This window comes from Hermetia illucens, chromosome 6 (genome assembly GCF_905115235.1).
Source record: "Hermetia illucens chromosome 6, iHerIll2.2.curated.20191125, whole genome shotgun sequence".
NCBI lineage: Eukaryota > Metazoa > Arthropoda > Insecta > Diptera > Stratiomyidae > Hermetia > Hermetia illucens.
This window is the reverse complement of record NC_051854.1, coordinates 12,245,461-12,260,460: the sequence shown is the minus strand read 5'-3', so window position 1 is coordinate 12,260,460 and position 15,000 is coordinate 12,245,461. Positions and strand designations below refer to the sequence as shown.

The 15,000-nt window shown below is 42.2% G+C and overlaps 2 protein-coding genes across 2 annotated transcripts; both read left to right on the top strand.

The window, feature by feature from the left end:
• The first annotated feature begins 4,689 nt into the window (after positions 1–4,689).
• Positions 4,690–5,611, top strand: LOC119659742. The gene is made up of 2 exons (XM_038068004.1): positions 4,690–4,780; positions 4,845–5,611. Exons 1-2 carry the CDS (start codon positions 4,744–4,746, stop codon positions 5,498–5,500), a joined length of 693 nt encoding a protein of 230 aa, XP_037923932.1. The 5' UTR covers positions 4,690–4,743; the 3' UTR covers positions 5,501–5,611.
• A 7,454-nt stretch (positions 5,612–13,065) lies between these two features.
• Positions 13,066–13,946, top strand: LOC119659749 (translation initiation factor IF-2-like). Its single transcript, XM_038068011.1, has 2 exons — positions 13,066–13,129; positions 13,200–13,946. Exons 1-2 carry the CDS (start codon positions 13,090–13,092, stop codon positions 13,847–13,849), a joined length of 690 nt encoding a protein of 229 aa, XP_037923939.1. The 5' UTR covers positions 13,066–13,089; the 3' UTR covers positions 13,850–13,946.
• The last annotated feature ends 1,054 nt before the right edge of the window (positions 13,947–15,000 follow it).

Below are 15,000 nucleotides of genomic sequence, written 5' to 3'. Positions count from 1 at the left end.
AGCGTTATGTGGAGCACTATCCATTTAAATCGGCAGCTGGATGCCTCTGCTTGATGAAAAGCATCCGCGACCTACATAACAGCATCCACCGTGGAGTGATCTGCTCTGAACTTGAATTGCTGTGGGGATAAATTCCCATGGTTTTAGCGAGCCTTATTGAGCTTTCGAAGTACTTTTACGGCCGTGTCAAACATATTCAGGGGTCGATATTTAGACAGAAGTTCAGGGTCTGCATTTCTCTTTACTGATTAGCGCGGGCCTGGCCACATTCCAACGACAAGGAAAGATGCCCTTCTTAAGACAAACATTGAAAGTCCCAAGGAACAAATCTGGCTGTTGCTGGAACACCAGTTTGTAAACTTCCGCCTCTTCTGCCTTTTGCGTTGTTGACATCAACCCATACGGAAAGTCTGGGGAATAACCCCCTTATAATGAGATTCATCTGGTGACAAGTTTATATTTATATTATATTTATATAGACTCTGCAAATCGCGAGCAACTCTTTGCACTCAGGTGCATGTTAATTTGTAGGATGCAGATAAAGCTAGCGTATCCTAGTCATTTCTAGTTCCGCCCTGAAGAGTGGACACTGCCCCGAAGCCCCAGTGTGCACAATGCATTCACCAGACGTATTTTTGTCTCGGAAATTTACAGAAGTGACACCTTTTCGGGCATTGGTCACCTCTGGATATTTATGACCTCCCGCACTTCGACCTTTTCTGTAAAGCAGTTAAAATCTCAAATTTTCTGAAAGCACATAGGCTGTAGACTGGAAACCACAGCCTTCTCTCCCAGTAGCCTCTTCACCGATTGCGCCTTCCAGGTGTAACAAGCAATAGTCCTACATAAGATTTGCTCCTACTTCCAACTCAGAGAATAGTAGCACACTGTTGCGAAAGGAGAAAGTAATTCCTCAAAATATCACCATCATACTCTGCTTAACTCCAAAATATACAGTTTGTATCGGTTAAGAGATTAGATTTTCGTCTGCTACTTGTAGTCTAGCCTAAAATTTATAGACAAGAGGTAGCTTCCTCCAAACTACAATTTACAGCGACTTACCCCCTTCATCAGTACAAAGCTTTGCACTTTCTGAGCGGGTCATCGACTTCCCGACGTAATAATACTAATAATCTTTGGCACGACAATTGGACAGGGGCCATTCATGATCGTAGCAGCGCACTGTTGTACACTGTAATGTGGTCAACATTGCGCTCTCCCGAACTAAAAGTAAATTTACCTCATCTAGTCCCTTAGACGCGTGATTGTTACACCGCTATTCAGACTATAGAAACCTTCTCTCCCTCAAACCGGCTTAATACCATCTGTGCTGAAGGTTTATCGGAATTACATTAAGCATTTGTTCTCTGCTAATTAATGTTTTCCAGGTTAGCTGAACCGAGCTAAGGCGAGTTTTATAGTACTCCCCTTCCAATTTCTTTCTTCCTTTTCCAGCCCCATGGCAACTTTTACAGTGACTTAACACTTCTCCGTTAGTTTGCTCAGGTATCTTTAACCCAGTGTTTCTTACTCCCGGAATATTTACGCTCCCCCGTCATTTAAAGCGAGTTTTAAATTCGTCAGCGGGCGACGAATTAGATTCTGACCTTATCCTTTTTACTGCCAGCTCCGGTGTTTCACGGGGGTGGTGTTCTCTTGTTGCAGCCCACTTTCGGTTTTTTCGAATATAGTTTCCTTCGTCCGGACGTGTTTGTATCAGTGGAGTTGTCTGCAAAGTTTATGTCTCCATGACTTTCACAAGTTGGCGTAGGCTGGAATTTTATCTCACCCTGAAGTGCGGCTTATCGTCACTTCATTTTCTTCATGTTATCGCCCTTTTTTAGTTGAATTTTGTTTTGGTATCCCCCGAAATAACACGCCTTACCAATCTATCCTGATCACTGGTCACGTGAGACACAATTATCGCTGTACTTATGGGCATAAATGCCCCCATAAGTACAGCGATAATTGTGTCTCATAAATGCCCCCATAAGTACAGCGATAATTGTGTCTCACGTGACCAGTGATCAGGATAGATTGGTAAGGCGTGTTATTTCGGGGGATTGCTGGGTCATCCAATACCTCAGAAGCTTCGTTCGCGATACTACGCGTACTACCTCATACGCGTAATACTCTTTAGGCGTTGAGGTACCTCATTGTTCCCCTGCAAACTTAGCTACCTCAAAATTATCCCCATCTGTATTACGAGAGAAGCAGCGATGTGTTCAGTGCTTCATCCTATTTGGCAAAACTTCTCCGCCAAATGTTTTTGCTTCTTGCATTTATCGACTTCAAAAATCAAGAGGCTTTCCAAGCTCCTCTCTTTTATTTATAAAGTCGTTTTTCAAATCGCCGAATCAGACCAGTTGTTGCAATCGCCTTCTCGAGTATTGCCTTCATGGCAGCACCAATAGTAGAATCCTTGAGGTCTGGTCCTTTGAACACTTTGATCTCTCACGTGTCATTATACAAAGATTCACTGTCTTTGCCGGCAAATGCAGGGATTAGCGTGCACCTAAAGGTATGATCACAAGCGAGCTAAAACTGGAAGTTAAAAAAAAGATGGCTCGAATGTGCGCACGGAGCCGTAAATCACCGGACAGACGGGGCGGACGGAAGGGAGGATCCACGACAGATCACATCCTCGATTCTTGTTCCTCCTACCTCATATGTTTAGTAAAGCGCGGCCCCTGAAATTCTCACCCTTCCTTGACATTCTCAGGCCATTATTTTGGAGGAGAGACGTGTTTCGCTGAACGAAGTGCACAGTTGATGGATGACAGCTTGTTATCCCAATCTCTATATAATTTACTCTCTCTGAAGCCTATGCCTACGGAGAGTATAAAGCAGTGTAAATGTATTGAATGCCATACTGATTCAAAAGATCGTTGAAAACCATAGGTTTGAATTGTATCCCGTTATTAGATGTTATCGATTCATGGATTCCAAACACATGAAAAATTCTCTTCTCGAGGTATTCAATTAACATGTTCGTGGTAAACTTTTTAATTGGCTGCATGAATATATACTTCGAGAGAAAAACAAAAACGACTATTGCTCTAATGTTTCCGCTTTGATCTGGGGTACGGGCTGATTAGACCAATATACAAGTGTTGAAACTCCCGATTGGAGATGAGCGCTTTTCCTATTAGAGGCTGGAGCGTTTGGTTGGGAGCTTTTGAAGTCTTGCTCGATTCACAATGACGGATGTAATCCTTGACCTGTGAAACAATTTTAGGCCAATTGAAGCACAACCACAGTCTTCCCATGGTTTTATCAACCTCCATGTGCACTTAAGGGAAGATCATGGACGTGGGTGATCACCTCAGTCGTCAGATTCTCCGCAATCCCAGGCTGTTGTTTTTGCAGCTCGTCTCCTGAAGCATGATGATGGTCCATTTGTATATCAATTTATTGTGTTCGTGTAAATCAGGGAGTTTGTTGGAATTCTCGCTAATACACTTGATCAATCGCAAATAGTCCGCAGACCATCCCCGCTGGTGAATACATGCGAGATAGAGAATTCGAACCAGATGTTATGAGCCCTTCCTGCGTTTCAATGCTTCAATGCCCATATGAAGCTCAACAGAGCTCCATTGACCTGGAGGTTCCGTGGAGGGAAAGCGATATAGGTCACGAGATCCGTGATCTCGTCGAGGTGACATGCTGCTAGTTGGCTAAAAACGGCAGGGATCAAGATGAACTCCGAAAAAGTTAACCAAATAGCGAAATGGTGTTAAGGGTGATAAAAGCGCACAAGACACAAAACGGCAATTATGTGAAATGAGAAAGGAGACTACCCTCACGAAATAGGCCTATTAAGAAAAAATAGTAAAATTAGCCGAAAGAATGAGAGGAATGCAAGGGAATCAGCCAATATGCGATCAAAGAAAAACTAAAATTACCTAACCAGAGAAAAATAACCAAAACAAGAATAAACAAAATGAGAAAAATAGAATCAAGAGCAAATCGATTATTTAAATTATCAAAAGCAAACTAAAATAATGTAGTGATCATTTTAATGGAAGGAGCAGTCTTCTTTTCCTTGCGTAGTAATCACACCTTGGTTTAAGTTTAGAGTTTGTTCGCCATTTAGCTTTGGGAAATCCCAAGAATACCTCTCTTATTGAGCCGTCTTCATCACGGCAAAGCACGTCATCTTCGAAGGCGAACCAAACGGTGACTATATTGCGTAAAATTGAGCCAAAAGCTAATAGGCAATAATACAACAAATCCTGTTCCAAACAGAAACTAATTATTATAATAAGAATTCAATATTACTCTTTTGACGTTTAAATAAATCAAATTTCATCTTTACTTGTTCCCTCAATCGAGTTGGGCTCATTTTTCTGGTATCAAAATTAGCAGAATTGAATATTTCAAAGCTTTCAAATAACGTAGACTGATGTGAAAGAAAAAGCATTAGTATGAATCTGAACTTACCTCCTCAAGATGCAAGAGAAAATAAGAAGAAAACCTCTAGACGACGCACTTTTGAATACCATTAAGCCAAAAAATTTCGCACACGCCTCTCGAAAAATCAGTTCAAGACGTTTACCTAATAGCTTGCATCATTTCTCGTTGTCAAAAGAATGTTTTTCTACCTGAACCGCACTAACTGCACATTTTCCTCATGGAAAGTGTTTACCTATAAATTCGTGCAAATTCATTCCAAAATCATAACATCCAACGCACTCGAGCAATTAACATCTAAACTAGTTTACTCAATACTTTTACCTCAGAATGAAGTGCACAGTTCTATTCGTTGTTGCTTTCATCGGTAATTCTATTCAGAAGTTGCTCAGTTGGTCTCCAGTTTAAGATTTCTTTATCTTTTTCCATAGGCATCGCTAGTTCTGGTTACATCGGTGACGAACACGGCGGACTACGCACCATTGCTCAGGGATCTGCGAATCAGGCACACTCCGCGGTAGCAAGCCAGCACGCGGCTGCTCAGAAAGCCTCGTTCATTGCTAAGAATGCTTTGGCTCAACAAGCCGCCCAGGCATCTGCTACCGCTCAAGCCGCTCTCGCTGGAAAACAAGTGCTCCTGCAAACTTTGGAGAAGCAACGCAATGACGCCCTCAAGGCCCTCGAAGGTGAACTGATCCAACTCAAATCAGCCGAACAGACCGCCAAATCTGCTTCTAATACCGCTGAACAAGCACACAAGCAAGCTCAGTTGCTGCAATCTACCTTGAAGAACGCCGAAGAATTGGCTCATCAAGCTGACGCTGCCGCTAGTAGTGCTAATCACGAACTCGCTAGCCAAAGTAAGATGGTCGCTCAAGCTAAAGCCACCCTGGCTGATGTCGATCATAAGTTGGAAGCTACTCGGACTGACTTCGTTGCAACCAAAGATGCTGCCCAAAAAGCAGCTGAATTCGCACAGAAGGCTCAACAAAATGCTGCTGCCGCTGGAATTCACTCGGATCAAGGACAAGGAAGTGGCGGTGCCGGTGCATTGGGACATGCTTCAGGTGCTCAAAGCTTCCATTGATATTAAACGGTGATATCAAGACTGGAAGAATTTTTGTACTGAAATTTATGTGATACTTTTGAATTATGAGCTGTTCCAATTTTTATAAAAAAAGCAATAAAATGGTAAAAGATTGAATTGAAAATGGTTCGTTTTACATTAAGGCTATTAATCCTGAATCTAAGCTCTCAAGGATTTGGAATCGGTTTATTTTGAAGAAGTTTAGACTGTCCCAACAGTCTCTCGGAGGTTAACTTGTTTTGAACATCTTCCCTTAATGCCTTTACAATGAAACTTACCTCCATCAGATCCCAAAGATTTATCCTAGTCACAAAAGATACTCATAAAACATTTCCATGACAACTTAGCGACAGGAAATTATCAGCGCAAATTGATTAAATGCAATCCATTTGTAAAATCGCAATATGCCCTTTGGTTACTTTATTGCTTCCTATCAAAGTCATTGATTCGGCATCTGAAAGGGCAGATATGGCTTTACCGCGGATGTATTGTCTTAAAATTTCAATATCTTTTCAACTATTTCCTACCTTGACTCTCCTTGCAGAACTATCTATTTACCTTGGAGCAATTAGGAACTGAAAACGTGAGTTGTCCGGACCCGTGCACAGCGTATCAATGGGCATAGTTATGAGACTGCATCTGGTGACGGCTCTATTCAACAGTATCTTGTCGGTGATGACAGTTTATTTAATTTCAATTAAGCCCTGTCAGTTAGGTAATATTATAATGAAAATAGGTTTAAGTGAGGTGATATATTTGCTTGTGGCGCTCTTGGAAGTGGAAATTGATTTGAACTGGCAGGTCATTCCGGTCGAAGGTTCGTTTGGTATTTTCAGTTTTGAATTGAGTTATTGCTGATGGTTGTATCTTTTCTTTTAATAAGAGAAGTTATTGCATTCCGCTATCAATTAATAATCGACATGGTTTATGGGTATATACAATTCCGTCTCCTCTTTCAAAAATGGCTAAAAACGAAGTTTTCGGTTTCTAGAAATTCAAAGGCGAATGCAGCTAATTCGGGGATTTAGTTTAGACAGATAAATAAGATAAATAATGACTGCTTGCCTGCTAATATTCATTTCAACTTATCGCTGTGGAACTTGCATTGGTACACACAATGAAAACATAAAACCTGGGAATCGCCTGCTGAACCAACAGCATAAAACCTCGGAAACACTTGCTAAACCAACACCAACAGCTCTACTACCAAACCGTATCCCCACCTCCGTGTGGTCACAGAAGCAACGCCGGACAGGATGAACTTTAAAATGACGAACGGAATAACGATTTGCCCATTTTCTCATGCAACGTGGGCCACTTGTACAGAGAAGGGGTTGCCAAGCAGCTAGTCGATATCCTGTCCCAATATAAAGCTGATGTAGCAGCGCCGCAAGAGATGCGCTAGACAGGGACCGGTTTCCTGGAGAAAAGTTACCATATATTATAGTGACCATCCAGTAAACCACGTGTCCGGAGTAGGTTTTTTGGTCAGCCAAAAAATAAAACCTGGTGCTTTCGGCTGTGATATATAAGCGGAAGGCTATGCACTCTGGGTTGGCGACGCAAATTTAGAAATATATGCCTCATAAAGCTTTACGCCCCTAGAAAGGGACTGCAGAGTCGGAGAAGGATACCTTCTACGAAGCAGCAGAACAAGCCCTCGAAGACTATCCCAAATAGGATATCAAAATCAAGTCAAGTAGGGATGGGGAGCGTATTCACACGATTTGTCGGCTCCATAGCTTACATAGGGATACCAATGATACCGAACTGCGAATTATTCAGTTAGCAGTATTGCGAAAAATGGTTGTTGGAAGTACCTGGTTTGCGCGGAAAGTGGTTCGCAAACATAATTGGACCTCCGTCACAACTATAAGGGGGAAATAATAATAATAAAAATCGTTAGCGCAACAATCCATATTGGATCAGGGTCTTGAAGTGTGTTAGACCACTTACTTCAGTCACGACTGCAACGGTACCCTGCAGTACACTGCAGGAGGAAATGTAGTCAGTATTGCGCTCGAGGGAGTTTTATCAACAAATCAGCAGGATGAAGCCTTATACACCTCGATGATCATCCTGTCGATACAAAGGGAAATTTGGTTTCTGACATAATGGGCATATTGAAGCAATGGGTTGAGTATTTTGCTGAACTGTTCAACAATTAAAATATCAGCGATTTGGAAGTCCCGCTAACTTAAGACGACGGACAAATACTACCACCACCAAGCATGTCTCCCAGACACTGACGTGTGTCGGAATCGACTAGCAAACGCAGCTCGTGGTTGTCAATCAATGTTCCTGGATGTCCACGTGGCTGACTTAAGGTTTACGTCGTCTGACCGGAATTTTTTGAACTAGCGCCGTGTGGTTCGTTCGGTTACCGTATTAGCTCCAAATGCGCTGTTAATGTTCCTAGTTGCCTCCGCTTTATGACCGAATTGGAACTCATAGAGAAAACGTGTATGTTCTTGGCTCCTTTCCATCCTTTTTTTTTTTTTTATTTACTGTTATTACAACAATGGTCAAAACTGAAACGACTCCTTGATTAAATGTAGGAGTATTTATACTTCATTATCCGATACGAATAGCGCCAACTGGTGATGGTTTGATACAGGCAAATCGCAACTAACTTCACTTGATTGCCAAATCGGCCATTTCATATGCAACAACCTAATATAAGATATTCTCCGCTAACTTGTTAGGCCGGATAGCCATATACGCCCAGAACATCATTGGCCACACCAAAGAAGCTTCACTCCAGGCAAATCAGCAACAGATCAGATTGTCGGTCTGGAGAATTGTTTGGAGCGAATCCAGCCGCTTGGCTCCCACACTTTATGCGTTCATGCAAGGCCCTCCCGAAATGACCATGGCTGACGTAACTGAAGTCGACGTAGAAACAACCCTTGATAAGGCAGGTAACTGGAAGGTGCCGAGAGTTGGGAAGATTCACAACTTCTGGCTGAAGCGGTTCAAGAGCACTCACAGGATTTTGGCAAATCAATTTAATCAGATGATTGCCGATCCTGATTTAGTTCCAAAATTTTTCACCAAGGGGATTCCTCATCCCCAAGGGACAAGGTGCCTCCTGCCCTTCAAAATGTCCACCAATTACTTGTCTTCCTACCATCTACAAGGTCTCCACTTCAGTTTTGTGCGCGAACATCTCAAAACATCTGGATGTTCATAAATTGATAGCTGAGGAGCAAAAAGGATGCGCAAAGGAGGCTGCAAAGAACAGCTTATAAGCGATACGGTCGCTGTAAGGCAGGGTCAGTTGGGTTTGGAGAAATATCGCATAAAAACAATTGTTCGGGGAAAACACACCGGCAACGAAGGATACAGCCAAAATAACATCCGAATTGAGGGAATGGATTCGGACGATGTGTACAAATACCTTAGTATATTGTAAGCAACAACACCAGCTGTGGCAATAATCAAATCTAAGTTGCTGGGGAATTTGAACGGCGTTTGGATCTTGTCCTGAAAATTGAGCTGTACGGGAAATATAAAATCATGGCAATCAACACCTTCGCCATTCCCGTCCTTCTATATACTTTCGGTGTGACACAGTGGAGTAATACGGATTTAGAATCTGTCAATAGACGGGTAAGGGTAGTTCTTGCAAACAACACCATGGACAATAGAGCTGTCGAAAAATTGAGGATCACTATCCCACGTCATCAGGGAGGAGGGAGGGTACTTGATTTAAAAATGTTACACTACAATCAAGTGCATTCCCTTCGTGAGTTTTTCTATGAGAAACAATCCTCTAGCCAAATACATCAGGCTACAGTCATGGCAGATAATAAATTATCTCCTTTGAACTTGAGAAACAGAGAATGGGATCCCATGTCGAATGTTACTTCAGTCCAACAGAAGATCGACATATGGAAAGAGAAACCCATTCACGGAGGCCATATAAAAAATTTGTTGTTGTCAAGCATTGACATCGAAGCCTCCAACAAATGGTTGACTAATGTTGTACTTTTCTATGAGACCGAAGCATTCCTAACTTCAAATCAGGATGCTTCGCCCCCAACAAAAAATTATAAACGGTACATTCTTCACGACTCCTCAATCACCAACTCCAGTTGTAGGTTATGCAACTGTGAAGAGGAGACCATCCTGCACATAACATCTGCGTGCAGGATGTGGAGCAGGACCAAGTACACCAATCTCCATAACTCCGTCTGTAAGATTCTCCATCAAAACCTTGCATTGAAGTATAACTTAGTGGCAACCTACCATCCTTATTATAAGTATACTCCGCAGAGAATCTTTACAGTGTTAATCATAACAGACCCGATCTATCATAGTTCTACTTCTGAAGGAAGAACGATCGTGCTTCATAATGGATGTAGCCGTACCATCGGACCGGAACACTGTTGAAAAACAGCGCGAAAAAATCCGGAACTACGGCCCCTTGGCAGACGATATGAAGCAGACTTGGAGACTACAAAAGATTGAAGTAGTCCCAGTGGTAATTTCAGCGACAGGATTAGTCCCGCAGAACTTACATAAAGCGCTGAAAACGCTCGATCTTAGGGCTGGGCTATACATGGAGGTGCAAAAAGTGGTTATCCTTCTATCCCAGTCTGACTTAGTAGGTTTCAGTCTTGATCCGCACTGCCTTCGATTCAAGATCCATGTCTCTGTAGTGTACAACCACCGCGTCATTGGCTGAACTGTTTGCGACAATTTTCGCATGGTCGCACAAACTTTGCGTTAAAACGCATCATCGTTGTGGTGCGGAGCTTTTGGATTTTCCTGTGGCAGTGGCAGAGAGTAGTCACACCTTAAGGAGCTATGTCAACTGCAATGCTGGCTACGTTCTGCAGTGGAGTCCCATCTGCTAATCGGCCGATGGGAGGGACACCCCAAAAGCACTTGCTGAAGAACACTAGGCAAGGAGTGCGGGAGTCTCGGGAAGTCCGGGGAGGGGATGAAGTTATTAACTTAAGTGTAATTTCGCGGTGTTTCTAGCGATTAAATTAGTTGGAATAAGTAAGACTTGATTTTTCAATTCTGTTGCATTTCCAGTTGGCTTAGTGAGAGCAAGGAATATTCCTTTTTGAGTCACCTATTCTTCACTGCTAGCTTCATAGTTTTGTAGGGATACTATCGAAACCTAGGGCTTAATTATTACCGATCCTACTACATATTCCGCACTTCCTATTCTCTTGAGGTGAAACACCGCTTACCTTCCGCAATTATGGTGGCGAGGAAACAGAGGGGTGACATTTTCTTTCCAGGGATCGTCGTGTTGGCCCCGTTCTAAGGGTTTATGTCAGCGTGGATGCGCAACTGTTTGAAACAATTCTTTTAATTTCCCCAAATGGCTGCAATTGTCTGTGTATCTTCTCTCAATCATCGCTTCCGCGCTTTGCCCTAAGCCTCTGGTGAAGACAAATTGTTTCGAAACATGTGTTTCGCAAGTTTACGATTTCGTTTTTCTACCAGTAGTTGGATAGTCTACTGGGAAACAGGAAACTTCTGGGTATAATACCATCGCGTGCTTCTGTCGTCAATTGGATGTTTTGAATAAGGTTTTCTCTGGCGCTCCTTTTCGTAAGTATTGCCCTCATTGACTTACCAAGCAAGGCTACTGGCTAAAGTGGCGCCAACGTCATTCAGACCCATTATAGACCCCAGAACCTTTCCTCTGGAACTGTATGAGGTCCTGAAATTTGGGCGAGTACTACGAATAGCTCCACGATCCCTTCGAGTAAAGCAAGAGCCCCGCGTTAAATTCCCTGCTATGATTTTCGGCCAAAAAACTCTTGCGTCCAGAACCAGAATGCACATCTACTCATATTTGTCGAGTGCCTCGGTGAAGTATGACCGTTTGATCTTTGACCTAAATGCCACTGCTGTGATTCCGATACGGCTCACTAATTATAGCCAACAAATGTTTTTCTCGTGAACAGTTTGAGAGAGAAGGTCCTCATCTGCGACTTGCGAGGAGGTCTGTCTTGTATTCTGGCACCTGCTGTTGCCTACAATATACCGATGGACTACATCTTTCTTCTTTTTGCACAGTAAGCAATTTGGGCCTGCTCCACAGTCCTAACTGATATATTTTTACGCTCCGTATTGCTTGCATTGCCATTCGAATTGGTACAGTCCGACAGTTTGAGCAGTTTGAGCAATTATCCCTTTCCTGCTCAATGCTACTGCACATCAGTTGATTCTTTGGGGATGATTATCCAATTATGATATAAATAAATAAATATTTTGACGGCGTCATTGTCAATCTTGAGTGTTGCTTCTCATATTCTGGTTTGATTGGGAATATGTCTTCGTTGATATCTCGCTGTGCAGTATTATCCTTTCTACGTCATTTACGAGTTTATAGCTCCAGATATTCAGTCCAAACTGGATATAAGATTACAACTAGAAGAACATTGAATGAAATGTGTGGTGGGAGGTTTTCCAACCTCAACTAACAGAGAGAAGGCTGCCACTCATGTCCTAGATACTTTGAACAGCCTAGAAACTCTAGTCCCATGGTATCAGTTAAGGACTTCATTTACTAGCATCTAACTGCAATCAGGATTTGTAAGGGTTTTGGTTATTTTGAGTTGACTTCCTGGCTCATTTTTAGAAGTTTGCTTATCGTTTCATGATTCTTTTGCCTTTCTGCCTTTTACTATGGTTGATTACAATGACTACGGCTTTATAATGCAACTAGGATTTGAGCCCGAGGGACCAAATCTATAGAGTCAAGTCCAATCAACTCGACTAATGCACTATGAAGATTATCATTGGACAAATATAATATAATTCAAGCAGATTATTGCTATAATTGTAATAATTAGCCAATAAAATATATAAAACATCAACAAAATATTTAAAAATGTATGGGTCAGCTCTTGGTAAATTAACGCACTTGGAATCTTTTTTCTTTTCCCAATCGATTTCATTTTATTAAAAACCTTGAAACATTGAGCAAAAAAGAATTAATTTTGGTTAATAAAGTTCAGATACTTGTGAAATCAACGTTGAGTTTGTCTTATCCCCCACGAACCCTTTTCAAGTTGATAAAATCTTAAAGTTTTAATTAATAAAAGGAAAAGTAAGTGTTTTCATGATTTCTTTGATTGTTTACAGAGTCAACTAACTTTTAGAGAATTAATTTTTGGGTAATTCCCATACTTTGTCTAAGAAGTCGAAAGTATATTTTAACTAATGAATTTCGTGACAACACTCGATTTACAGTCCAAACTGCACCAACTTCAAAAATCCACTCTATTTTCTTTTGTGTCAATAGCGAACGTTTTACTTTGGGCTCATTTCAAGCCAATTCAAGAGGCCACTGATTCAACCTCCTTGTGCAGATTCTCAAGTGGCAAAAAGATTTGCACGATAAGATTGAATACGGAGTATGAAATCGATAGTGTAACTTGGAAGTGCCAGCAAAAATGAAGCGGTTTAGTTTTTCGTCCCGTATTTTCCGTAGTAAGCCGCGTGTTTTCCCACTAGAATTATTTGCACTGGTGGAATGTGCTGTACTGATATAAATATGGCGAATTTTGGAAGGTAAGTCATAGTGTTATCAACCTCACTCTACCAACTACCTCACTATGAAATTCGCAGTAGCATTTGTAGTACTTGCCCTCATCGGTAAGCTAATTACTTTCAACCGACTGCAAAGTTTTGGAAGTGCATTAAATAATCATTTGATATCTTCTAGGTGCTATCAACTGCGGATACCCTCACGTGGAAGGACTAACAGACATAGCACAAGGATCTGCAAATCAGGCCCACTCTGCGGTAGCCAGCCAATATGCAGCAGCTCAGCGAGCATCCTACGCCGCAAAAAGCAGTTTAGCTCAGCAAGCAGCACAAGCCGCAGCCACCGCTCAGGCAGCTCTTGCTGGAAAGCACGTCCTTCTCCAAAACTTAGAACAGCAAAAGGCCAGGGCCCAAGCTAACTTGCACGAGGAGCTATCCCAACTTCAATCTGCAGAGAAACTCGCAGCTGCATCATCAGCCACTGCTCATGCGGCTGCGAAACAAGCTGCTATCATCAGAGGAGCTGCCGAAAATGCAGAAGCCTTAGCCAGACAAGCTGATAACGCCGCTCATAATGCTGCACAGGCATTGGCTTCCCAAAACGCTATGGCTGCTGCTGCTAAGGCTAACTTGAATGAAATCGAACATCGCGTGGAAGCAACTCGTGCTGATTATTTGGCTACAAAGGAAGCAACCCAGAAAGCCGTCGACTTTGCTCAGAAGGCTCAACAAAACGCCGCTGCCGCTGGATCTCATTCAATCGAAGGACCTGATGGCGGAAAACCTGCAATTCCTTTCGGGCATGATGTGCAAACCTATTTTCATTGATTAATAATTTGTTGAATTATTATACAAAGATGAGGATGGTTTGCCAAAATTTTTAGTAAACGCTATGAACTAAAATAAAAACGTATCTGGAACATTATTCTTACTTGCTCTCATTTTCCTTGGACATTGTTGTAGTTTTCAGTTGAAGGATTATAAGCAAGCCGGCAGGATCCCAACTGATTAAAATATTTCTTTCGCTTTTCCCAGTCTCTCTATTATTCTGACATTGCTTCGCGAATTCGATGGGGCGTTTTTGTTTCTTTTGATTTGAGGAATTGTTCTGTAACCGATTTTTCTCTAGGCTTCACAACCTTATCCCAATCGTGATGAATTTGTCCACCCCTTGTAAGGGATGTTCTTGCAGGGAATGTTCCAGACAGAACGTAGATAGATTAGCTATTTTCTGCAAAATACAATTTGTTAGTTCAGTAGGTAGAACAGGCCAAAGTGCAGGAGATACCTAGCGTTCCGTTAGCACACTGCTGAGGCCGCAGAGGAACTCAGTATCAAGAAGGAATCAAAGGGAACCATCGCTTCACATAAATGTATCAAAACAGTAAAGATTTTTTGAAACCCTAAAGCCTTTAGAGGCGATCAAAGGGTAGTATTGTTATCAGGGCCAAAATGTGGATTAGTACCCACGATGGAGCATAACACCTGGGAAACGCCTGCTGAATCAACACCAACAACTCCACTAACGAACCCTACCTCCAGGAAAACCGCAACGAAAACGGACTTACTAACGATTTTCTCATTTTCTCATGGAACGTGCGTTCCCTGTACAGGAAAGGAGCTGCAAGCAGATACCCTGTCCCAATAAAGGGCTGATGTAAAAGCGTTGCAAAAGATGCGTTGGATAGGGACACTAGATCATATACCCCACCATCCTGTTCTCGAGTTCGATGCTCAGATATCCCCCCCCAACCCTGGCGGCAATCAACTGGATTCTCTTCCTCTCTTTATTAGCGTGCGACCAAGCACCTTCTATACCATTTTATCTGAATTTTTTTGCCTGTTACGTCCCCTGTTAAGTCCCCTTTCCATGTCAAAACCATTTTTTCTCTTTCTTTGCCTCCTCCTCACATCGCGTGTATATTCTTCTTCGCTCAGCTCCTTTCGCTGTGCGAAGATTTGTTCGACAGATTACCAGA